This window comes from Lissotriton helveticus, chromosome 11 (assembly GCF_964261635.1).
Source record: "Lissotriton helveticus chromosome 11, aLisHel1.1, whole genome shotgun sequence".
In the NCBI taxonomy this organism is placed as follows: Eukaryota; Metazoa; Chordata; class Amphibia; order Caudata; family Salamandridae; genus Lissotriton; species Lissotriton helveticus.
The window spans coordinates 799,049,952-799,075,972 of NC_136072.1; the positions used below are offsets into that span (position 1 = coordinate 799,049,952).

The following is a 26,021-nucleotide window of genomic DNA, read 5'->3' on the forward strand; positions in this document are numbered from 1 at the left end:
TATGTTAGTGTAGACATATTTTACAATAAGACTATCGTAATACAATCAATTATAATGTTTGCATATTAAAAATTAGTATTTAATCATGGCATCTTTTTAAATAGTAGCTTCTTGTGGTATTGAGGTACCAGTATCTTTAACATACTACATTAATGGAAATGTTACAATTGAAGCATTTTAGCTTTGACATAGCTCAAATGTGCTATATTTATTATTATTAGGCGATATTAGTACATATTAATAGGCATTAACATATTAGTGCCATATTTTAAAATTTAGTATTAGAATAGGTTGTGTTTATAGCTAACAATGGCATATTTTGGAATTTGTACTTTTTAATGTTTGCATATTTTTTGATGCCATATTTTAACATATATCAATATTGGCATATTTCATTCTTTTAATGTCATCACATTTTGAACTAGCATTTTAAATGCTGCCTAGTTTTTTCAGTTGATATTAAAAGCGCACAATGTTATTTCTGTATGCTCAAATACTTGTAAAATGATTTCTGTTTTGAAGCATATTCCCCTCGCCACTTTCCATCAGTGTTCCATTAAATAATAAATACACACATTTTGGTTAAGACTGCAAAAACAGCCATCGTTTTGTTTGTGTTATATTTTCAGCATTGTCATTCTAGATTGTGCGTTTTTCATTATGTTTAAAAATATGCACAATCGTAGTGTATTTATTATGGTGTTTTTATGATGGTATTCTTATTTTGGGTGAATATACACTGAAGAAACGTCTTATTTTACAATACAACACAATTAGAAACACCTACCTGTAAAAAATAAGGATCGAAACAGGAAAATAAGGACTGAAAACTTGAAAGAACACTAGACTAGTGTATCCTGGTTCTGCCTAAATGTCCTTGTATGGAAGTTATAAAATCATGCACCGCTAATACCTATTCATATTAAAGGATTTCTGGTGATTCCCCAGGTCAGGTCTGCACCGTAGAAAGATCACCAAGAAAGCAATGTATCTTAAAACAAAAATCCCCTAGTGCGCAACTTTAAATAATACTTTATAAAACAATAAATGTTATGAATTGAAAACCAACTGCCCTCAGATACCTTGATATGGGCCATCTTGCTTGAGGATGCATACCATGTAGTTGGATACCTTATTTGCCTGTCCTACTATCAATGCAGGAGCTGTTGTGGATTCACCTTGCATGTCAAATGACTGTCTCTTTCCCAGTCCTACCAGCCTGTCGTGGGCACCAAGCCAGTTGGGAATGCCCATATATTCTCAATGGGCTGTGCTTCTCTTGATAGTGAATACTTGAGTTTGTTGCACACACCTAATGGTACAAGTACACAACGCAATAAGGGACAACGGTCTTCAAGATTTATCTCATCTGTGTTCAAAATCTTGTGTTGCTCTTTTAGTCTTTTCATATGATGGTGTATACGTTTCATACAGTGTCCGCATTGTTTGGAGTGGTTACAACATACATATGGATCAACAGCCAACGTGTGTGTCGTCATATATTGTGGACTTTTTCAAGGCAAAGGGCCTGATATCATGTAGTATGGCCTAGTATAAGGTTACAGTGAGGGCCTATGTCTTGCTGCACATGCCATACTATGCGATACCGGGCTCCTCTTGTCTCGTCTGTTCAACCCAAACCAGACTTTTTACTATCTATGCAGCTCTGAACCGTATCTACCATCAGAGCTACACAATGGAGACACTTTTTTTGTACCATCATATAGGACTTTGCAACTTGCCTTTGAAAAGTCCTCAATGTTTGACAAAACATTTGCTGGCTGGTAATCTGCGTACGATGGAACCACTCTAATCAGTGTGTACTATATATGAAAAATATCTTCTATGTCCTGGAACAGAGTAAAAGACTGTCAAGTTATGACACTAGTAATAATGCATCAAGCAACTAAGAACACAGTTACATCTTTAAGACCTTTGTGCCTTATTGTGTTCTTGATGTGTAAAAAACATACGTATTCATTGCTATAAACTATCTTCTGATAGTTTGGGGAAAACCCTTGGGGCAGTGAAGGCCTAATTGTTGTACACCCGTTTGACAACAATTCGGAACACATTTTCACATTATATGGATGTATGACCATTAAAGGAACTGCCACTGCCTTTGTAATACAACTTCTCTGGATATATCATATCTCCTTCCTTTCTGTGCACTAACTAGCATTCTACTCTTGGTCCTGTGGTTGAGACTCCGAAGTAGTTATAGTTGGAAAACAGACGTGTCCAAGGAGATATTGCCTGGTGAGATCCAGGGCAGAACTAATTTGTTCCTGAGTTTCAATTGTGGATTCTCAACATTAGAGTTCACCTTTGATCTAACCACATTGGACGCAATGTCAATAAGGTCTCTTCTCTCACTGCCCCTGAGCCCTGGAAAGAGACATCCTGTTAAGTTGGCGGTTCACATTCGAACTGTACAAAAGTGAGCCCCGCCGTAGCCTGCCTGCATATTTAAAAAATCTTTGTGATTACCAACTCGGGGCCTGCCTCTCGCATCACATTAGTTAGATCTCCTTACTGTGGGGAAGCAGGCAGCTCTAAGCACTGGCCTCCTCTTTTGTGGGCCATTCAGTTTGGTCTAGTCGACAGAACCGCCCTTTGACGATTTAACTAAGATGTCACAGTACATTCAGTTATACCAACTCTATCTAGCGGACAAAACCACAACACTCGCTGTAGATGTCCCTGCAAAGTCTGTAATCCAAGATATGCAGATCCTCGCCCTCAAACAAGCTCTGCAGAGTAGAACATTTTACAAACCCTATTTCATCCATTTTACTCGTGGGCCGCTTTCGCAAAAGTCATTCTTCTGGAAACCTTTCAGAGGGTATTCTAATTTGCATTCCTCAAATAAGCACATTCCAAACATGTCAGTCCGCACTCCATTCTCTCGGAGATCTTTGAATCCTAACCATGATTATTATAGTCATTACTCATCCCACTTTAAGGGCTCTCTGGAGTCTGCGCTACGAGTGCCTTGTTCCCTTTTGTATAAGCTCCCTAAGCTCTGCTTCACACACTTACCGCCAGGATCCACTGCCACAAGATCATAGTCTCCTAAATTGTCTCTCTGAAGCCTGCCCCGTGCACCTTGTACGCAGCCAACCCTTGAAGTCTGAGCTCTCTGGCCTGCCACTACAGCAAAAACACACGGTCGGAGCTTTTTGCCTTCTGCCCTAAGGGTGGAACAGACTCCACTGTCCAAACTGAATGCATTACGCGCGCACTCATGCTTCTCTGCCAACTTTCTTCAGAGCATCACATACCCTAGTGTCTGAGCTCCCTGCCCTTTAACACTACACAGTCCACTTCCTGCGCAGTGCACTTAACAAAACACAGCCTTACGGTAACACACACATTCAGGTACGCGTAGCACATTCAGGTACGCGTAGACATGGAGTTTTCTGTTGCGTGCCTTTTGAGCACCACATGCTCTGCTGCCTCGTCTCCCTGCAAAATCTCCCTCATCTAAGGTCAAGAGAGAGAGAATAAAGTAAGTGGAAAGGAGGAGCAAGAGGAAGGTGGAGAAAGTAGGAACCTGCTAGAGTGAAATAAAGTGGTAGATAGTGTCTGGGTACGGATTAAAGAGGTCTGAGGTGGATTCAAGACTAAGACTACGCATACGCAGGCAAATAATTGCTTTGACTGCAGGCTTTTGAACAGATTTTTTGGCACCTACACTCATTACTTTCCAAATTGAGCACTGATCCTATACTCGGAGACACACAAGCCCACTGGCCTAGCTCGCTGCAGTCTGCCCAAAACACACCAATGCCCTGAGTTCTGTGCATCCTGTGCTCCTAGCCACACACCTACCATCCTACCTGTCTGCAGGCTGTCCCAAGACTCACTGAGGGCCTGAGTTGTGTGCATCCTACACTTGGAGGCAAAACACGCCCTAACTCTCTGCAGCCTGCCCCAAGACTCATTGAGGCCCTGAGTTGTGTGCATCCTACACTTGGATGCAAAACACACCCACTGCCTGAGCTTTCTGCAGCCTGCTCCAAGACGCACCCAGTTTCTGACATCCATGCATCGTACACTACGAGTAACACACCCACAGACCTAGCTCTCTGCAGCATTATCATTTCCTCACACACATACTCAGTAAGTCATCTGATGCCTGCCTTTAGAGCATCACATGTACCACTGTCTGAGCTCTATGTAACTTTGCCTTCTCTCTCACACACCTCTCCATGTAGCCTGCCCTGACCCACGCCAATGTTTTACACAGTTCCCTTGTGCCTGCGCCATTCAGAGCGTTGTACACCCAACTTTTTGTTCTCTATACAACCCATCCTATCACACTCTTCGCTGACCGTGCCAAAGCTACTTTCCCTCATCCTTAATTTGTTGTGTGAAATGAAAGCGTTCCAGAAAACCCAAGTCGTAGCAGCACAGGCATCCTTTGAGGAAGCTCCCTTGAATGCCGCCAATGAAGAGGAAATACCCTCTGGTTGAACAACCATGGATCAAGCAAGTGAATGGAACATTAGATTTCTGATAGGTGGAAAAAATGATCATTCTGATCCTTCTAGTGAGGGTAGAGGTAGAAGAACGGTGGCCCCTGTTTGTTAATGCAAATTCATAAATAGAGAGTCTACAGTGTGAAATGAGGCAGTTTGCTGTAGGTATACGGAAAGAGCTGTATTGAAATCGGACTGATGCCAAAGTGATTCCTGATCATTAAAAGGTAAATGGAAAAAGACCAGCAAAACTAAATCCCGGGATAAATAAAAAGAAGATGAGACTTTGGAAAGAAATGATGGGTCATGTCTAAGAACCACTTTATAAAAAAAAACTAAAAAAAAACCGCTCAATTGCCAGGAGGGCCCCAACCTCACCCAGCTCATGCCACGAGAAGATGCCAAAAAGGAGAAAACCTTAAGGGTCAGAAACTTTAGAGATAACCAATTGATGGGCTGAAATGGAGAATACTGGCGTGCCGAAATACCTGAGGTTTGATCCCAAGAAGGAACAAGAGTATCAACTCCTTTTTTTTTTTTTTTTTTTGGAAACAACGTCTAAGATGTCTAACAGCTAGCATGTAACGGGCATCCAAAACAGAACGCCTAAAGGCCCTAATTACTGCCACTTGTTGCACAAGTTGGATTCCACTAAGCCCATCAGAAATAGATCTCTCAAAAAATCTAGAACTAGAGGGCCCGATAGGATGAGGCATTATAATCCTTAGACACACCAAGAATGAAAGTCTCTCCAGAATCGTTCATATAGCTTCAAAGTACTTAACATTCTAGAGTTCTGTTTAAAAAGGGCCAACTCCAGAGATCAACCCATTGCTTCTAACATTTGCCATTCAAATGCGAGACCGCTAGGGAAAGATTTTATGGTCTTCTGAGAAAGGAGAGGGAACCTGAGAGAAAGACGGAGATATCAGAAATATCCACTTTGGTTTCACCACCAACTTGGACGATAAAGGAAACAAGGGGCAGCGACACCAATGTGAAGCTACCAGAATAACCTCTGCTTGTTCCTCCCTGGTCTTTATTAGGACCTTGATCAGTGAAGGAAAAGAAGGAAAGGTAAACAGAAGCCACTTGGACCACTGAAACTCATGGCGTCCACCCCCAAGACCTGAGGATGTAGGAGAGAGCAGAAATTCTGGAGAAGTGTCAGGAGAGGAGGCAAACGGGTCCAACTATGGCTTTCCCATTTTGTTTAGAACCTTCAGAAAAACACAGGGCCTTTTAAAGCAATGGGCACTGAGGATGGTAATGGGCAAGTAAAGCTGTCTGTCAGTACATTGTCCTTTCCCAGCAGATAAATTGTTGAAAGAGAACTGAGAATCACTTCTACCCAGTTGCCAATGAACTGTGCTGGCTGGATTAGTTAAAGAACCATTGTGCTTCCCAGGTGGTTCACAAATGCTCTTGCTACTGGATTGTCTTTACGGACCAATCTGCCTGATCCTTGAGAAAGGGACTAAAAGCTAGCAGGACCTGATAAACTGCTGAGAGTTCCTTCCAGTTGGAGGAATTGCTCTGCTCCTCCTAGGATCATATATCCTCAACTGAGTGATTCTTCATTTTTGCCCCAACCAAGACTGCTGGAATAAGTGGTCACTGTAGTGGGAAGGGGAGAAGCTAATGAAGCCACCATGTTCAAGTTGGAAGGATTAAAACACAACTGCACTTAGGCTGCTGTCTCCTCTGAAATGGGAACCATGAGCTCATTGTTCTTTGAGAATGAAATCCAGTGATCCAGAAGATTATTCACTAGGCGATACAAGGAAAGACAAGCTCAGGGAATCAGCAACAAAGAGGCAGCCATGTCTCCTTGAACTGCTAACCAGAGCCGTGCAGGGCTTCTCTGTGCCTGAAGAGGTGAGTCAAATGGTCCATCTTTTTTTGTCTTGCTGGAGGAAAGAACACCTTCCCCATATCTTTCATGAAGTGTTCTGATAAATTGTAATCTCTGTATGGGCTGAAGATTAGACCTGGCTTTGTTTATAAGAAACCCAAGTGACAATAGAACTTTGACCACAAGATGAACTGCCTCCTTGAAAAAGAAGAGGCAGCAATTAGCCAGTCGTCCAGGTAGAAAGTAACCCACCAGATGTACTAGTATCTTTCTGAACACTCTGAGCCAAAGCTAGTCCAAATGGCTGGACACAATTGTAAGTTTTCTCCAAAAACAGTGAACCTTAGAAATTTCTAAGAACTGTTGTGATGTATGGGTATATGAAGATATGCATCCTGAAGATCCAGAGAGGCTAGGTACATTTTGGAACTATTAATGGCAGAATAGCTTACAACGTCACCCTCTAAATCACTGGTGAGGACTAAACATCTTGACCCTTTTAGATTCAGAACGGGATGAACATCTACTAACTGCTTCTGTACCAGGAACATGATGGAATAACACCCCCCCCCCCATGTGTTTCGGCAATGGGATAATGGCACCCTTGGTGGGGAGATCTAAAATTCCCTTCTTCAGTCCTTGCCATTACACTGGGCATTGAGGGAAAGTTTTAGAGGAAGAAATCAGCTGGTTCAAAGGAAACTGAATTTGGTAGCCTTCCTGGACGACCAGAAGGACCCAAATGTCTGTGATGCCCACTTGACATTCTTTTAGAAAATGCTGAATGATGTTACCCACTTTGTCCGGATAGTCATGCATTTGGAGCTCCTTGGGGATAGGAAGCAGCTGTAGGCTGCTCAGTGGAGGGACCTCACTCCACCGGGTGCCAAATAATGTGCTGCCTTTAAATGAGAGGTGATTTAGCAGAGATTTCTGGCTATTGTCAGCACTCTAGGACCTCATCCAGCTATGCCTTCTGGCTGCCGAACCTAAAGCAGCCTCCCACAGCGATTCAAAGGATATGTGTGTCCTATAGGAATCGAACTTGCTGTTCCATCAAGTCCAAACATTCCTCAACCAACTTATCAGTGGCCATCGATGTAGCTTTCTTTTGGAGCAAATGAGGCATCTCTTGCCGCCAAAGTAGCAGCCACTACGTCATGTCCTGTAATAAATTCAAATTTGGCTGGAGAAGCTCGGTGTCGCAGACCTGTGGTAATTCCACCTCTGAAGAGGAATCCAATGTTTTCCTCTTGGGAGTATGTTTCTTTGGAAGTTCCAATATGGAAAAAGCAACACCAGCAGCGGGGAAACATCATTTACCACGAAGGCATTACCACTAATAACGTTTACCACGTGACACTTACCACGCAAACGTCTTTACAACGAGGGTGCCTTCCACGACGTCTTTACCACGGGCTGGGGGGGGAGACGTGGTATTCCTTCAAGTCGTTCTGCGTGGGCTTGGGGGGGCAGGGGGTGGGGGGGCAGGGGGGGGGCGTGGGCTTGGGGGGCAGGGGGGGGGGGGGGCTCGGAGGGGGGGCTGGGGGGGTCTCCCCCCCAAAAAACAAACAAAGGAGCGGATTACTTAAATTAAAAAAACGAACTTCAGTACCACCGAAGAAAAAGGAAAGTGCCTCCCCCAAAGACGTGCCGTGTACGTGAAAATAGCAGTCCTTTTTTAGTTTTGGTAGACGTGTTTTGACGCTTGTTTCGATGGTGAATTGAAGTACGGGCTGCTGGTGAAAGACAGGAAGGTGACAGGTAAGAAATTAATCTTTATCGTTTGTGCTTAAAGGACGTTAAAATGCATGGTATAATCCTTCGTTGCAAATTCCAGCGTGGTAAAGCCACTTGCGAACTAAAATTCGCGTGGTAATGCCATGCGTGGAACTTGTAATCGTGGTAATATCATATATTCCAGCAGCGAGCCTTTCACCACAGTCGTAAACGACAAGTGAGAAACAAATGCTGCGGTGTTCACCATGTCCTGTCTTCATTTCCTAGCAACCGAAGTGCGGGAGAAGAGCAGAAGCAATGTCCCGTCAGGCCAGAAAAGGCGCGGCTCCGCCCTGTTGCTTAGCAACCGGTACAGGCGGCTAAAAAAATTAACTCCACAGCCCCTGAGCACAAACGTGACACCCGGCCCATAGTCACTTCAGGGCCACAGGAACCCCCCGCCCCCATATAACAAACATCCCGCAAATAACACACAGACACAAGTGTTAAGATTGGGAAAAATTGCTGCAGGTTTATTGTTACATACAACATTATGTAATCACATTGGGTTATCTTACGGGCAATCCAAGGGCAGGCCGCATTCTCGCCACCTGCCCGCCTGATGAGCCAATCAGCACAGTGGCGAACCACCCAGCTGCTGATAATTATGATAATAAACTACTCACGCCCCTTGCGGGGCGTATCTAAGCGACCCCCGGTTGCACTGGCCCACAACCGCCCGAAGGACTACTGGGGCGCCGTCTCGGATTCCTAGCCTCCCATGAGGTTCTAGGTTAGGCTCTGGCACCCCTATGTGCCCGCTGAAGTACTGTGTTGCACCTCTCTGTTTCCGGATTGCCCTGTAACTCCGCCACAGCCCGTGCGATGGTCCCCGCCGCCGCACGGGCCCCCCACCAACGCTACTACCTTTACCTGCAACCTTTGCTCAAAAGAGCCTCTTTTAAATAGGGGAGGAATAGGTCAACGCACACAGCGTGAGATGAACCCCATCCGCCTCAAAATAGCCTTAGACTTTGTCCTAATCGTTTCAAGATTGAAGAAACCCCGCCCCTGTATGGGAAGATTTCTTCATGGCGCTGTGCTTTACTTCCTAGACCTGACACTTGCTTGGCACAACTAGCGCCCCATCAGAGACCTGATCCTGACATGACAATTACCATGCCTGAAGAAAACCAGGCCCATCTGCCACTAATCTGCAGCTACCCCGGGTCTTACTCCTTAAAACATTAGTGTAACCATCCCCGGGTCGTGTAGTCATTCTACCAGGTAAGTGACAAAGAGAAGAGGAGTGGCCCCTACTGCTGAAGGCGCTTCATATCAATTGATAGGCGTTCCAGCACAAGCCAGGAAACTACAACCTTCACGACAAGCGCCAGCAGGCTACACCCAGCTAAGTTACAACACTGCCCAACGCCGCTCTCCGCATAACAGAAAGGCGGTGTGTCATGAGAACGCATGTGCTGCTATACTCAAGGCACCGAGGCATAGAAGTATTAACATATCATACTATAACTAGGACAATGTCCTTGCATGTGCCAATACAGATTTGAAAGTTATTAACAGCAGGCATCACCTGCCCTCTCAGGCTCTAGTCTTGAACAGCTTAGGCCATGCTACCTCGAGATAGCTTGTCTGTACGATAGACTTACGACCACCACACAGGGCTTGCAGGGACTGAAACCAAGTGCCCCCTAAGATCCCGACCTGCATACATGCCATGCCTGCTGACCAACAGCCCCTCTGACACTATTGAGCATATACCCCCGGGAACAATCCCTCTACAGCTAGACTATCCCAGATTCGAGGGGTCATACCCCTGGAAAGAGCCCCAAGATGAGGGGGCCTCTCCTGCTGAATCGCTCCCTGAACTAACTATAGGTGAACCAGCGCATACCACTAAAACCTCACCACACACATTCACACAAGCATCAGCAGACTACACCCAGTAATGTAACTTCTGCCGACGCGCAGTTCTCCAATTCAACTGCGGGAGATACGCAAAGAGCACTATTTCCATCACGTCCTTAGTCGCTCTGCAGGGGAGAGCAATCGAACGCTTAGAGTTCAACAGTTAAAGCACTTGTGCCGTTTATAAATGAAGGCCGCTAGAGCAGGCTATATCAACAAACACGTAAAAATGTCATAAAAAACAAACACCTCTAGTCTTAGCCCAGTGACCGCGGCAACAGAAAAACAGCGCGGAAGTACTTTGTTACAACCCCTCCTTTATGGATCATGTGACCATGAATATGGAATAGAGATCCTAGTATCGGGGGATTTTATTTACGGGTGAGATCTGTGTGCGCGGACCAGTTGCTCAATCCGTGAGGACTGGGACGAGGAATGCGACGAGCTATGCCCAGCATAGCATGCAGGCACACCACACATTTACAGTTTGAGCTCCTACCAGCCTGCTGCCACAGCATCACGCGCCTAATGTGTGACCTTTTTCCAATCTTTCGAGTATCGCCTTGGGAGCACCCTGCAGCCTACTTCCCCCGCATCACAAGCTCACAGTCTAAGCTTCCCTGCAGCCGTTCCTCGAAACATCACTGATGGCCAGTGCCTGATCAACATGCAGGCTCTTGGAGAATGACACAGTCCACTATCTGAGATCTGATCCTATTGCTTAGTTTCACCGCGTCACAACCCCACTTACCGCTTCCACAGCACCGCACTCTCACTGTGTGAGATTTTTGCCACCTGCTCCCATAGCATCACAAGCCTACTCTCTGGGCTCACTGCAGCTTTCCATCAGCGCTAAACATAACGACACCATGGTCTCTCTGCCATCTCCCTGAGAGCAGCCATCCTTCAGACCGTCGCAGGCATCGTGTGTCTAAGACCCATGTAGCGTGCCCTCAATGTGTAACGCACCGCTACGTCTGAGCTACTGCTCCCGCATCCTTCTTTCAGAGCATCACACTCCTGCTCCACCCACTATACAAGTATCCCCGTCCACACTCGGTGTGACGTGCCCACTGCAGTCTGAGCTTCCAGCAGCCAGCCCTTGGGGCATCACACACTCATTGCCTGAACTCCTCCTACCCTGCATGCAGCCACTGTGGCAGGCCCACTTCCTGCAGCCCTCATACTTTGTGACATGATTATTGTCTGAGTTGCCTGCAGCCTGCTCTCCGGGCGCCTCTCTCTCTCTCTCAAACACACACACACACACCTACACCTACCAACCATCAGGCTTGCTGCACCTGCCAACAAGCAGTCGTGTGTTAAATGCTGACCCTCTGCTGCAGTTTGTGCGCGCTCGCGTGTTTTCTTTCCTTTTCTCATTTCCTCATCTAATTTTCCTCTACGAGATGCATCTCCTTTGGGTTTCTTTTTTTTCTCTGCAGCTAACCCCTTTATCACTCCTCTGTTCTCTGCCACCGCTCTATTTCAAATTTCTTGATCCACATCTAATCATTTGTTGTTCTTCTTTTTTTTATTGTTATCCTCTTTCCTCCCCCTCTCAACTTCTCATGTACCACCCCTTTATCTGGCCTGCGTCCCCATTCCCTTTTTTTGCGTTACATGCCTAATTTATTCTCTTAACCCACACTTTTATCCTTTTATTCACCTTTCGCTGTTGTCCCCACCACATTCTATTTCTTCTCCTTTCACTTTGCTTCCCCGAACCCGTTCTCCTTTTCCTTCCCTACTCTGTCATCCTTTACATGTCCTTTTTCCATAGGTACACCACAGCCCTCTATATTTCTTCTCTAAGCTCCGTGCTCATTTTTAACTTACTGTTTTTGTACCCTGCTTTTCCTTTAACCGCTCCCTCATTTCTTCTGTTCTTTATCTGCTCAGTTACCCTGATTTTCTTTTCTTCCTCTCTCTCTCTATATGTATATATATATATATATATATATATATATATATATATATATATATATATATACTTCACAAACACCCTCTTCTTAATTCGTAATCTTTTTTTCTGTGTCTCGTAGATTTTTCGTATTCTTTTTACTTATTCTCCCCCTCTTTGTATCTCTCGTATCGCTATTCTCTTTCGATCTTCTCTCACGTCTTTGTTTCTCACTCCATTTTTATTCTGTATGTGCCTCCTTCTCTCTCTCGCTTAAATAGTGTTGAACAGGTTTCAGTCTGAACAGGTCTTAAGGTTTTAAAATGAGACAGCTATTCCAAGGGGCTTCAAAGGGTGGGCAGGTTGGAGGGAGAATGAGTTTTGCTCCCCTATTCGCTCCTCATATTCCTCCCCTCCCCTTCCCTCCGACCAGCCTGTATGGTTGTTACCACTCACACCTGTGAACTAACACGCCCCCTGGTGTTTGCATGCAGTCATTGCATCCAGCAGATCCTGGAGGCTGTTCTCCATTGCCACCAAATGGGGGTGGTGCACAGAGACCTCAAGGTGAGTGTGCGAGCCCTGCAGCGCTGTCTGTCTTTGGGCCTATGCTGAGGTGGGCTGTCCTAAAGGGAAATCTCGAGGTTTCTCGACAGGCCAGTGCCACAGGAAGGCTGCAGTGGCAGTGTCCTCACCTGTGATGTTTGATCCACTCCTTCCCTGCTCCAGCAGCATTCTTGGTGCATTGGCCTGTCGCGAAATCTACTGCTTTCCCCTATGAATCAGTCTGCCTCTCGGCCTCTGCATGCCTTTGGACTGTTGTCTGGGGTCTGTGTTAAAGAATTAAACTGTTGTGTTGCCAAGGATATGTTGCTGCTCTTTCCACCCAAAAATAATAAAGGAATACATGTTTAATAAATGTTTCAGAGCGGGGTTGAGAGAGAAAGTTGTTTTGTCATGGACATTTTGGCACCAGCAGGAGTCCTGGGAATGCAATTCTAGAGGGAAAACAAGGTTGTGACCTTATGACTGTCTATGGGTCACCCTTGGCGGCCATCTTTGATTAAAGTAACTTAGGAACAAAGTCCTTTCAGGCACATTACTTTTGATGTGACCACAATTAAAAAACCGGACAGAGGTTATTTCAGCTTGTTACTCCACCTAACCCTATGCCTTCTGGGGGTACGAAAACGTCCCTCCTGGAAACGATATTCGGTAGATCTACAACTATAGTAAGTGTTCAGAGAGAGGAATCTTCTAAGAATACCACATATGAGTTCTTATTTCTTTACACTTGCAGATATTTATCACACATTGATTCTAACAGGAAACGAACGAATTAGATAATATATTACCAGAATATGCCCCTTTCAAGAAATGTACATTGTATTTCGAGAGTCTTGTTTGCTACATGGCAATTTTAACCATCGCTCTTTCTTAAGGCACTCTTCATCTGCGAGAAAATATATTTTTTCTTTTTCCTTTAGTCTATGGATTGATTCCAGGATTTCATGTCCTAGCTCCTCTGGTCCTTTGTAGGGAAGGTTAGGGGGAGCAAATGTGTGTAAATTCGCCACCACAGGACTCTACCTCCCCACTAACATACAAGTTCCAGAGAAACCAAATAATGCTCATATCGGAGTTCCATGACTGACAACGTTCCACAATTACTCAGTTTTTGTTTTAGTATAAGAGCTGTTGCATGTCTGCTTTAAGAGTTACAATTAAAGATGGCGTTCTCAAACACAGTATATTTACACCACTTTTTAGACCAGTTTAAAAATAAATTGCTTTCTTCCTGAATGGACTTATTTCCTTTCTTAAATCAAAGATGGCTGCACTTAAAAATGGAGTTGATGGGCGAGTCCATGTTTAGGTACAAAGGGGCAATATTAAAACAGAAAATGCGTTCAGAAATTTGTATATGTATTTTGTTTAGGTTTTTTACATGGCGCTTAAGTCCCTGCGGTCATGCTGGTGCAACATGATCTCAGCTCATGGTCCTGCCTGGGAACTCTCAGGGCCACGGAGCTCTTTACTTCGGTTCACCCACCTCCTGGCACAAACACATCTGAATATTATTTTATTTTCACCTCCTTGGGAAATGGTGTTTCCCAATTGCTACATGAATGCATATTTTGTGTTGAAGGGGGGATATATGTGGATGGGTGATATAATTGCTCTTTCTTACCTTTCAAGACCATACCCACTAAATCCCAAGAGTTTGTTTGCATCCCCCCAAAGCCTTCCCCTGTACGTGGTGGGACAGTTGGAATGAACTACTAAGCCATCCTTGGCCCATAGAGAATTTACTTTGTCTCCATTAAAATATGTTTCTGTTGGAGTAACCCAAACCGGAGCAACAGAGAACTTCCAGTCCCTTTTACTAAAACATTTTATCTATTGGAGTAGCCCAGGTGAAGATTATAGAGAACATGCAATCCCTCTACTACAAAATGTACCCCTCTGATTCATCCAACTGGGAAGCGCAGAGATCTTCCTACATCAACATTAAAAAATGTATTCCTTGGTATAACTCAGCCACTAATCATAGAGAACTTACTTTTCCTGTACTAAAACGTGGGCTTCTTAGCATAAACAAAGAGGTAAGTTAGTGACACTTCCGTTGAGATGGAGGCAGCTACTAGTAGGATACTAAGGTCAGAAAAATGAATATGTCTGAGTGCACAGGAGATAATAGGCCTAACTAAGAAGGTCAGGCCAGCTATGAGATTGGATGTAGGAGAGTGATTGTCACTATTTTATAACAATCTTGAGTTTTGTGTTAGATGTTGGAGCGTGTATTTTCTACCCAGAATTTTCAGTTTTACTTTACAATGAAAAACTCTTCTTAGTATTTGTAATCTCAGCAGTCTTCCCCTGGGTGCTAAGTAGCTGCCGAGCACTGACTGTGTATCATCTCGGTTCAGTCAAGAGAAGTTAGTTGATGTAGCCTCATGGTGCAGGTGAGGCAGGTATCTCCAAGCACATGGACTTCTTCTCTATAGTCCGTGATAATCTGGCCAACGACCGTGCCATTTTGGGTCAATGGGAAATTGGCAAAGGTGTCTGGCTAGCACGTAGAACTGAGCTCTACTCTAGCTTAAAGGTACCCCTCTGTAAGACTAGGTGGACAATATGGAGGGGAATCCTACCTGTTCATGCGCAATCTCTACAGAACCTCGATAGAGAGTTCTGTGGTCAGTGCTGGAAAAACTGTCCACTGTGTAACAGAAAGAGAATTCCCTTCTTGGGGCTTTTCTAGTGTATCAACAACTGACCAGGTTAAGTAGTCCACATAAAGCCATGCCTAACAGGTAGAACAGGGCAATCACAGAATTCTTCAAAAGTGCCACCCAGAGATGTCCTTTAGTAGCTTGATCAACACGTTATGTAAAAGTAGAGTGGGAGCTGTGGGAATAAATATCCAGCGGGTTTAATCCTTTTTATTGTGGTCAACACACAGAGATCAGAGCCAGAAAAAAGCACAGCCCTAAGCGATGCCAGCAGCCATTTTTCAAAAGAGCTACTCCAACATGGAAAGGACTCGTGAGAGGCAGTCCTAGCAAGAGGGAGGTGTTAAAGTGCCTTCTGTCCTATTGCCTGCCATTGCAAAGATAAAGGCAATCACATGCAATTAGTGTGTTCCAGTCCATTCCCTGCCATTACTGTGCTTCACATTTTTGCCATAGCCCCTCCCCGAGTGTTGGTACACATCTGATTGACAAGTATCACTTGGTGCTTCAATCGTGGCCCATTGCCTGTAGTTATTGTGCTCAGCTTTTTTTGAACTAGTGGCCTGTCTCCTGTAGTTATTGTGCTCCGGTGATCCATCCCATGCAGTTAGTATACCTTGCTTGCCCTGGCATATGCCATGTAATAAGCGATCTATGGTGGTCTGTTCCATACAGCTAGAGCGCGGTGTCCCCCTTGAGGTTAGTGTGCTCCACCGGTTTGCTCTCCTTGACCTATTCCTTGTACTTGGGGTTATTTGGTGGCGTTTTCAACCTATTTATGCAGCCCACCATCTCTCGTAGTGTGCTCTGGTGGCCCGTCTCATCAAACGAGTGTGCTCGGCTCATCTCTCTGGGAAGATTCTGCGCTGGATTGCCCCGGTGGCTCATCCTAGTGTGGCCAGTCTGTTTGATGGGGCCCACTCCTTGTAGTCCGTGTTCGCAGGAGGCCCACCACGTTTAGGTAGTGTGCTTCTGCCCAGCCCTTGCAGTTAGTGTGTGTGTCCAGTTTGCCCCCGAGGCAAATTACTTTCAGTTGGTTCCTCCTTTTAGAGGCCCACCCATTGTAGTTGGTGTAATCCGATGCCCCCCCAGTGCAGTTTGCGCTCTTAGCCTGTTGGCGGGTGGCCCAGCCATCTCCTAGAGTTAGAGAGCCCCGGCGGCCATCCCTTGCAGTTAGTGAGCTCCAGTATGCTCCTCGTGTTCGCCGGTGATCATCTGCCAGTTCTCCGGTTACTCGTTTGATTCATTCGCCTGCTTGCCCGATGTGCCCTCTCGAGGTTTGTTCCCTGACCCGGGTCGGCGCGTTGGAGGCTGTTTGACGGCGGGCATAGGGAAGACTTCCCAGCTGTACATTCAGGGATCGACACCGAGTCTAGTCCCCGCGCTGCTGCCCGAGGCTGGCAGCATGGCAGGCAGCCGCAGCAGTGGTCACGGGGGCCCTCGCGAGAGACGACGATGGGCGGGTACCAGAGATCGAGAGGTTATTCTGGTCACCTGTCCTTGTAATTCTGCGCAGTCTTCCTAGAGGCAGTCTTCTCGGCTGTAGGCGCCGCCGAGGAGGGCGGGATTCGGCAAATAATGGGAACATGTCTGCAACTTCCAAACGGTTCAAACTTGGAAAGAGCGGAAGAAGTTGCTGAAGATTGAACCGGAAGTGGAAAGAGAGCGGAATATACTTGAGGGGGAAAGCGATGCGCGCGAATCGGAGGAGAGAGGGTTAAAAGAGAAGAGAGAAGAAAGGCATATGGGAAATTAGGGAAAATGTAGAGCAATTGGTCAAATCTGTTATTGCAGAGTGTTTAATAGTCGTGTTTGATATGCTTATGAGAAATCAAAATTTGTCCGAAAAGATAACTAAAGTTCCGCATCCACGGTTTCGAACTCTGGCTGCCTGATGTGACAATGGTAAGCTAAGCTTTATAAACGCATCTTCACGTCATATCGGAAGAACTAAGAGACTGAGGTGAAGAGAGAACAGAGAGACCGCGATGCAGCGGTGACACCAAGTGGTGACATGGCATGTTTAAGCCCCATGAGGAAACAGCGATGCGAAGCAAGCAATGACATCAAAGGAACGCCAAGGGGTAGGTAGGCCTTTAAGATTCAGCTGCCGCTGACCCCAGCTCTTGATATTGCTTCTAATTCAGAGATCGCCAAATATTTATGTATTAGATGGACTCTCACCGAAGCTAAAATAAATAAATAAATAAATAAAGTCTCTTATCTGAAGAGTACTGGCCTATAGGAGTGGGGTGTTGAGAAAGCTGCTCTCCAATCTCACAAGCGGGGCTGCTGTTGCCTGCATGTCCTGGGTTTACTTTGGCTAGGAGACAAAAAATATATTTGTTTTTGATATTTTGTTGAAAAACTACCGTCAGAAAAAAACAAACTGATTAGAATGATACAATTTGTTCGAATATTTTTCAAGAAAGTAATTTTTAGTGAAGCTATAAGAAAGCCACTACGTTATTAACAGCTCAACATAATATTGTGCTTTACATTATCTAGTGGTGAAGGATACTGTCAGAAGCAATTTCCCCTTAATATTCAAAGACTGGCATTAGGATGGTCATGCCTATGGTTGGTAACAATCACTGTTCACAGATATCCTGAGACTATAAGGTGTAAAGGTTTAATTTTCTTTGCAATTGTATTGAAGGTTATGAAATAAATATAACATTAGTTAAAGAAATACAGCTCATCACATGGAATTAAAAAAAGGTAATAGCTGTGATTAATATAGCTCAAGTGAATTAAGGAATTAAGCTTTACTGAGGAGACAGTCATTCTTCAATAAGTGAACTGATGTTTTTCAGTCTAAAAGTTTCTATCAAAAGTCATTTTACCCATTTCTTTCATTCAAAGCAGCTTTACCAGAGGCTTATGCACAAACAGGGATAATAGAGAGAAACCACGAACTACTAATGTAAAGTCCAGTTTGGGGGGGGGGGAATGGGTTCCAACTAACACCAGAGTTTTTAGGGCTTTTCGGAGCCTTACGACTAGAGGACAATGAACGTAAAGCAAAATGCATTCTTGGAGTTCAGAGAGCTGTGTCATGCGGTATTAAAATAAAACGTAGGTGTAGATTGGATCTTGTTTTCTTACTGGGGGTTGTGAATTTTAAATTATAGGAGCAGAATGTGGAAGTGTCACAACTTTTAGGGACTAATGCAGAAAACTGCGATTGTTCTAAGGAGTCAGTCCGGCGTAAGGCTTTAAGTAGTAAAGGATTAGTCCCGAATTTGTCCATAGGAGAAGCAAAAGGGCATCCGGCCTAACTAGAACATCCATCCAAATCTCAGTGTTCTTGTTGGGCAACCACTAGTTTGACTTCATAGAACCAACCAATATGGATCTGAAAATTCTTGAATGGGCCAGTCTCTTTTACTAGTTAATTTCCACATTTTAGATGAAGCGTTGCATACGGCTGTATTATGATGCTAGGTGTCACACCCAGTGTAATTCAGGAAATCTAAATTGGTGCAGACGGACCTCTGGCAATAAACAGTTTCAGGAGATAACGGGCGACAGTGACTTTAGCACTGGCCCCTGATTCACGGAGTGTAGGATCACACAGAAGTGCGTGGTTAGAATGTTGAAGTGATAGAGGGAGATATTACACAGAGGCCATCGACAGTTGAGGACATTTATGACTGCTGCTCACACTCAGCCTTGCACCATATCTGAACGAAGTGGATGCTGACCTACGCACGCATGCACAAGTCCCTCTTGAAAGTATGTCTTGCTGGGAGATCGCACTAGAGGCCCAATCTGCTCTAATTGGTTGGCTGATGTTGTGGTATTCAAAGCAGTCAACCCAGTACCATGAACCAGTAGTATCTGCAAAGCATAACAGGATAGTCCCCTTCTATCTATGTCTGGGCAGAGTTCTGCTACGCAGAACTCCATGAAGTGACCAAAAACTCCACCATGCTAAACAGAGTTCTGCAAACAGAGTGTGTTCGGTCGCGCCGTTCACACTGATTTTTAGCACCGGGTGTTTGTCCGGCACCGGAAAATCAGAGCGAACTGCACCATGCGCAGCACAAGAAGGAGCTACTTCTTTCCTCCGATTGAGTAGATTTTCTTCTCAAGCTGCAGCTTCCTCAATGCGAACTGATGGTTTCTCAGTGCGAATGGTCGTGATCATCCTCGACCAACTTTGTTGAGAAATCTCGCTGCCAGGTGGTCTAGCGTAGGATTTTCCTAGCTCGCCAACTTAACATTGGCGCGAGCGAGGAAAAAATCTGTGTGCTCCATGGAGTGCGGAAAACTCTGCAAACGGAGTTCATCGGCCATGCCTCCTCTAATCTAGGGCCGGACTGGCCGCATCAGGAGGCTGGAAGTGTGGGGTCGGTTTTGCAGCTGTGGGGACCGTTTTTTTTTTTTACTGGGGGCCAAATTTGCAGCGGTGCTACAATATCGGCCCCAGTAACAAATCACCAACGGACTCTGAGGGTGGGATTCATTCACTGCTATAAAGAAAACTCAAGAACCGCCCGACTCTGCCCCAGATTAGCAAACTGATTTCACACCTCTGATACTTTCGAGAAGGGAGGGATTGATTTATGTTTTAGAGGGTCATTCTTGTTCTTTTCTGCACTTCTTCCACTCAGTCGCTGCAGATGTGTAATTGTACTGCCCTGGCAGCCAAATCACCTGGGGGGCAGACCTGTCCTTAAAACTGCGCTTAAGGTAGTGTACACTCCGAGTGGGTGTGCACACTTGGCAGTCTCTGCTCCCCTAACTTCTTGCCTACGGCATTGGAAAGGCTCTGGCTCCCCCTGGTTACATTGTATGTAGTGATTCTGAACCCGCCCCTTTTGTTGTGTTTACCAAGCGTTGCTGTGTCTGTCTTCTGTCTGTCAATCAATAAAAATGACCTCTGTGTTAAATGGCTTGCTGACGACAGCCAGAAAACCTGCTCCTGGCCAGCAAATGCAAAGGTGCGGCCGTGAAACTTGCGGATTTCGGCTTGGCAATCGAGGTCCAGGGAGAGCAACAGGCCTGGTTTGGTGAGTAAAATCTTTTGGGTATTAGGTTGTATTTTTTTTGTAAAAGTTGTGTTGGTAGAGTGTGGGTTAGTTGAAGTGTATGGAGCCAGTTGTGTGGGGTCAGGGTGTGGATAAACATGACCTGATGGCGTATGAGTCCATAAGAAGAAATTAGAGAAGCTATTTAAAAATGTGAGTTTGTGATGAAGTATGTGTGAGACTCCATAATCCTGTAAAAGTCCAGCGACTGGTAATGAGTGAGACTCAATAGTGTAAGAGACCAGCGACTGGTAATGAGTGAGGCTTCATTGCAGTGTAACAGGCGAGTGATGGAGACTGAGTGAGTCTAACTTGAAGTGTGTGAGCCACATCATGTTCGGTCTGGTTTCACTTTATTTTGTTGAGACTCATGTGGAATTTTTCTGATCCTGCAGTAGGAAGGTTATTCCTTTTTTCACTGTGTGTGCGTGTGTGTGTGCCATATGCCCCCTTCTTCCGCCCTCCTTCAGACTGCACCAGGTTCACCCTCTGACCATTAGTTTCTGTTCTCCTTTTTTTCTTTGGCAGGGTTCGCTGGCACCCCGGGCTACCTCTCACCAGAAGTGCTGCGTAAGGAAGCATATGGAAAGCCAGTAGATATATGGGCGTGCGGTAAGCCTAATGATTGATTTTCACTAGTTCATACCTGTTAAGGGGGACTAAAGCTTCTGCCAAGCTGGTTTTCTTACCAAAGTGAGTTTTCCTGAATGCTGTTTGTTTCACAGAGCCCAAAAGACCTCATAATGTGAGACACATGCTAGAATAGTGTCGCATTACCAGTCCGACTAAAGAGGAAGGGTAATGCATTTTGGTATTCTAACTTTAGTCCTAGCTTATCTGGAGGAAATCATTTATGTTTGGTTAACTGATATGCTTTTCTTAAGTCTACTTAAGTGTCATGGCTCCAGCTCTTAATCTTCAAAGCGACACAAGGATCACTTAAGGAGTTGGCACATTTTGTTTCCGTAAGCAGTGGTGTCCCCAACTTCTGTGTTTGATAGTTAAGATGTGGTGGTGAAGATTTGGACTATGCCTGTGAAGCCAGGAGCAGTCAGGGAATGTAAACTCTGGGATGTAGATGAAGTTTACTGACTTCCCTGTTGAATTTAAGCCTACCCAGCCTGTCATGTTACCTAATTTCCTGGCACAGGAAGTCTTTTACCTGATTTCCTGGCTCATTAAGGCTCTTTTATGTGATTTTCTGGTACAGATTGTTCTAATTAAAGACCTGTGGTGGGGGGGGGGGATGGGGGGGGAGTCAATCACACCAGACCAGGTAGAAGAACCCAGCCAAAAGTTTCAAGACCATGAAGTCTAGAACTAGAGGGGCCAGGAGGACTAGGGGTAAGTGGCCCAGGAGAACAAGGACCCGGGAGACTGAGCCTGAAGGACAATGATCCATAGAACCAGGACAAGAAAGACCATGTGGTCTAGAGCGAGGAGGAACAGAACTATTGGGCCCAGGAGATAAAAGAGAAACAGGACCAGGGAAATGGGATTAGTACAAGGAGAATGAGCAAGATGAGTGTTGTCAGACCAGTCCATAGCAGTTCCGGGGGGAGGGATAGGGGTTGGGGGTTGGGGGGAGCTGGAGGACCAGGAACAGAATCAGAAGGAACATGACCAGGACTTGAAGGATAACCAAAAACAGAAGAAATAAAACCGAGAAGAATAGCAGGACCAGTAACAAGGCAATCAGAAAGAATAGAACCTTAAGGATATGGACCTAGAGGACCAGGAACAGATGGTTCACATCTGCACCAGAAGGTCTAGGATATGGACCAGAAGATTAGGACTAGAAGGAGGCAGTAGCTGTAGAGAGACCAGGAGAATGATGAGGACCCAGTCCAGAAGGATGAGGACTTGAAGGAGGACACCAATGTGATTGTAGGCTACATGTGTAAAGATATGCCTTAGTTGCAGTGGCCACAACTCATATAAACGATTCTTAACTACTTCCTGCGGTTGCAGTCCCTTTAAAGACCACACAATTTTCAGCCCATTTAAAGCACTTCTTAACCCACTCTTTTATCTTTAAATGCAGTTTGTTTGTGCCCAATAACCAGAATAGATTTGCTATCACATTTTTACTTGGGCAGTTTCTTTTGAGGGCAGACTGTGCCAAAAATAACGCATAGAGTAACTCTTACCTTGATCATTCTGCCCCCTTTCTGCTACACCCAATTTATGGGTCCCAGAGTACTTATTTTCATTTGTAGCGCATCTTAAAAGTGTTAGGAAAAGTGAGATAGCTAACAAATAATGTATCCCCTTATTTTTTGGGTACCAGCAGATGACTGTTCTTACTCCAGACCGAGAGTATTTGGGGAAAGCTCATGTCACTGATTTTATGCAACTTCGGTGGGCATATTGGAGACAGCGGCAGATTGTTGATAGAAGTGAAGTTGAAACTCCTCCTGTGTTGTGAGTTTTCTTCCTCTACCGGCACTGGTTTTAATGTTAACTACATACTTGTGCAGAGGTTTTTACTTAAACTAGTATCGCTACACAGAAAGTACATTTGTAACTGCTCTTAAAGTCCTTGTACGTTCTCATTTGTATGGTGACAATGTCTTGCTCCATGGACTTAATTGTGACCACCATCAGTACATTCTAAACACAGCAGAAGGTCTTTCAAGGACCTAAAGAAATGAGAAATGTGGCTTCCCCCCTCTAATGGAATTTCCCTGGCTCCCCCATACCGTATTCAAACGTTGCTGTTTTCTCTATAAAACCATAATGACTGGCAATCCTGCCTGTCTTGTAGAAAAGCTCACAATCTCTGGTTGATCTTGACACAGTCAGGACAATGGAGATGAAGAAGTGTAAAAAAGAAAGCAGAGCTGAGGTCTGGAACAACATTACTCTATCCATTAAGACTGCCTCAACCCCAAATGTAGTTAATAACTGAATACCCTGGTCTTTAAATAACACTACATTTCGAATGAAGAAATAGCCCGTTCTTATTCCTGATAAACCAGCTCTTAACGTGTATCACACATTGACTCCATCTCTACCATTGACCCTATACTCCGCTCCAATGTTTTTTGGCTAGGTTCACGCTGTATGTTCATACATCTAAATATTGCAGGAGAAAAATAAAGGTATAAATTATCAATCGGAAATATTGTGGAATATATGTTTACAAATCTGAACTTTGCAATTCTTTTAAGGCTGGCAGAAATTATAGAAACTGTGGGGAAGGGACTATCGGGGATTCCCACTCCTAAGAGCTAGTTTAAGGATGTCCCCTCCTCTACCAAATGCAGCTTTAATATTATGTAGGAGTTCAGGGTGGTTTTCCCTCCGCCCTTTTCCGATGCAGCATGCACAAGAACATGTATACTATGACATTCAAAACCCTTCAATGATACTTGTCAGGATAAATGTAATCAATTTGTTACAGCTCTATTTTTCCATTTTAATTGTGTTTTTTTGTACAATGTCAATGAAAAATGTTCAGAGGTATTTATTCTGCATAGAAATTTATAGAGATGTGATTGCAGGAGAAAGAGCCCCTTGAGCTCTATATAGAATGAATTGGGAATGAGACTGTTTGCCGCCTTCACTCTTTTAGTCGGCCCCTGCTGTCGGAAAATATGGTCATTGATTCTGTACTCACAGAAAATGACTAGGTTTGTACCCCATACAGAGACTAAATGATACCGGGGCTGGTAAAGACAGCTATACTCTCTTGGCTGTCGTCTACAAGGGAATCACAGAGGGCAAGGTAGACCTAACTTGTCACCATCAAAAGAAGAAAAACAGAGAAAAATAGTTTTGAGTGTGAGGTATTCCTGCCTTTTGCTTTCTTTCTTATCTCGCAACTCAAATGTACTGATATTCTTACAATAAATACTAAAGAACGAAGATATATTATTTATTTTTATTTGGAGTTTTGAGAAGCACCAACATGGCGCCCTTTAGCTACCTCTGAATTATTTGGGAAACTATGGAAATAAAAACCGTAGCCGAATTCTGAATATACAGCCTGGCGCAGCTAACAGAAAAGAAATAGTGTATCAAAGGGTATGAGGGAGTGATGGACCTAAAGCGGAGTTGGCCCACCTTCGTGACCTCTGGATTTATACAGGTACCTGTAACATTACCTCATAAAAAGACCACAGCAGAGAGGGGTGGCTCTGCGGCTACCACTTTAAAGTTTAATTCTTTACCCTTCTCTTTATACAAAGAGACAAACATTTTATTAAATTTTAGGAAGGGGTTAAAGACCTGGCTTTTCCAACACTCTACGAAATAAGAATTATATCCTTTTTGTGAAGTTTTACCACTCTTCTCAGTATGATGCTAATTACATTTAGGTTAGCAGATTCTCCAACATTGGATCTTTTATAGATTCACACGCTTCAATAATCAAAGTTGTCAAGCTGAGAGCCCTAAGTTAAATCATAGTACGCAATGCCATGCTAAACATACACAGACGTAACCACAACAGTAGCCTGTTCACTTCGTTATAAAAGATCCAAATTTGAGCCAGTTAGAGCAAAGCACAGTGTTTACCTCTCCCCACCCTGGTCACCCTAGTTCAGATTTCTACCGCACATGCTGTGCGAATTGAGTCCCCTTGAGCTCTGGTCGGTCAGTCAGGTAAGTGGATTTATTTATATTCGTTCTCAACATTTCTGAAGAAATTAACATTGCCTCATCAGCTTACTAAGTGTAATACATCAGGACATGTCTGAATCTTCCCAAAAATGTATTTTTGGGCATTGTGAAACCTGTGGAAAAAAAAGAGGCTCCATTCTAAGGCCCCAAGCAAGGAGTGCTTATATTGCAGTCATCCAGGATATAAGGCAAGGGACCGTAAAATCTGTAGAACATAGTCTACAAAAACTCTCAAGTATAGAGAGACGAATGGTTACCGGTCAATGGCAAATGGTCAACAATAATGCTCAAGTGCATATCAATATTCGTGAGTTGAGAACGATCTGATGAGGAGACAAAAATGGGCAGGTAAGAACAATATTAAGAAAGTTTATTAGAATCACCAGGTGCGTCCCTGTCTTGCCAAAACCAACAGCTGACTGAAACCTGAACATTCTACTTGAGCTTCACCTGAAGGTTCTAAGCGTCATACAATCGGCCACGTAGATATGGGGAAGGTCATCGTTAGTCAAGTACCATTCAGATAAGTTACAACACAATCACTCTGGGACTGCGTTTTTGCCTTCCTAGAATACACAATTTGTCAATATTAATAGGCATTGCCAAATCAACAAGCATGCACCGTGTCGGCAAACAAATGGGACATTATCCTGCATATTGTCCAAGGAGGCGCAGAGAATGTGGGATTGGGTTATACAGTATCCTATTTAAATAAAGGCAGAGCATGGTCCAGGCATAACCCACTCCTGTGCCAACAGTCTCAGCAGATCAACAAAGGAATGTCACGACTGGGAGCCAACTCAAGATCAAGTAGAAAGGTTGTGTATCTTGTGTGTTCCCATCTCCTGTGAGCTGATGTGTGGAATTTTAACAGTGGAATGATGGGAGTGAATGATGTAACAGTATGTGGTATGTGGTCTGTTGTGGATGCTAACAGGTTGGAGGGAGGGATGAAGCCTTGACAGGACCTATCTGCTGTTTCTGTATCCCAAGGACCTAACAATAAACAACAAACTTACTTCCTACCCGAATGGCTCCAGACTCTTGCAAGAAAGCCCTGCACTCTAACTACAACAATATTTCATCTTTGAGGCAAACTAACAGCCAATCTGTTTGCTACTAACCACGACAAGAATGCCAGCACTTTCCTGCCAGTGATATGGCGGTTCAGGAACTTTACGTTAACACATATACTCTGATTCCAAGAGTGTTATCAAAAATGAGGTGGGAGCT

The 26,021-nt window shown here is 44.4% G+C and overlaps 1 protein-coding gene across 32 annotated transcripts in view; it reads left to right on the forward strand.

The window, feature by feature from the left end:
- CAMK2B (calcium/calmodulin dependent protein kinase II beta) overlaps positions 1 to 26,021 on the forward strand; it is an 866,219-nt gene that overhangs the window by 487,455 nt on the left and 352,743 nt on the right. For 20 of the 32 annotated variants that reach the window (XM_078666806.1, XM_078666785.1, XM_078666796.1 and 17 more), the window contains exons 7-8: positions 20,042 to 20,144; positions 20,691 to 20,774. In XM_078666806.1, coding sequence (XP_078522932.1) covers positions 20,042 to 20,144; positions 20,691 to 20,774 — 187 coding nt within the window. Of the gene's footprint in view, positions 1 to 12,384; positions 12,458 to 20,041; positions 20,145 to 20,690; positions 20,775 to 26,021 lie in introns of all 32 variants that reach the window. The other 12 variants (XM_078666786.1, XM_078666816.1, XM_078666811.1 and 9 more) reach the window with 1 other exon arrangement.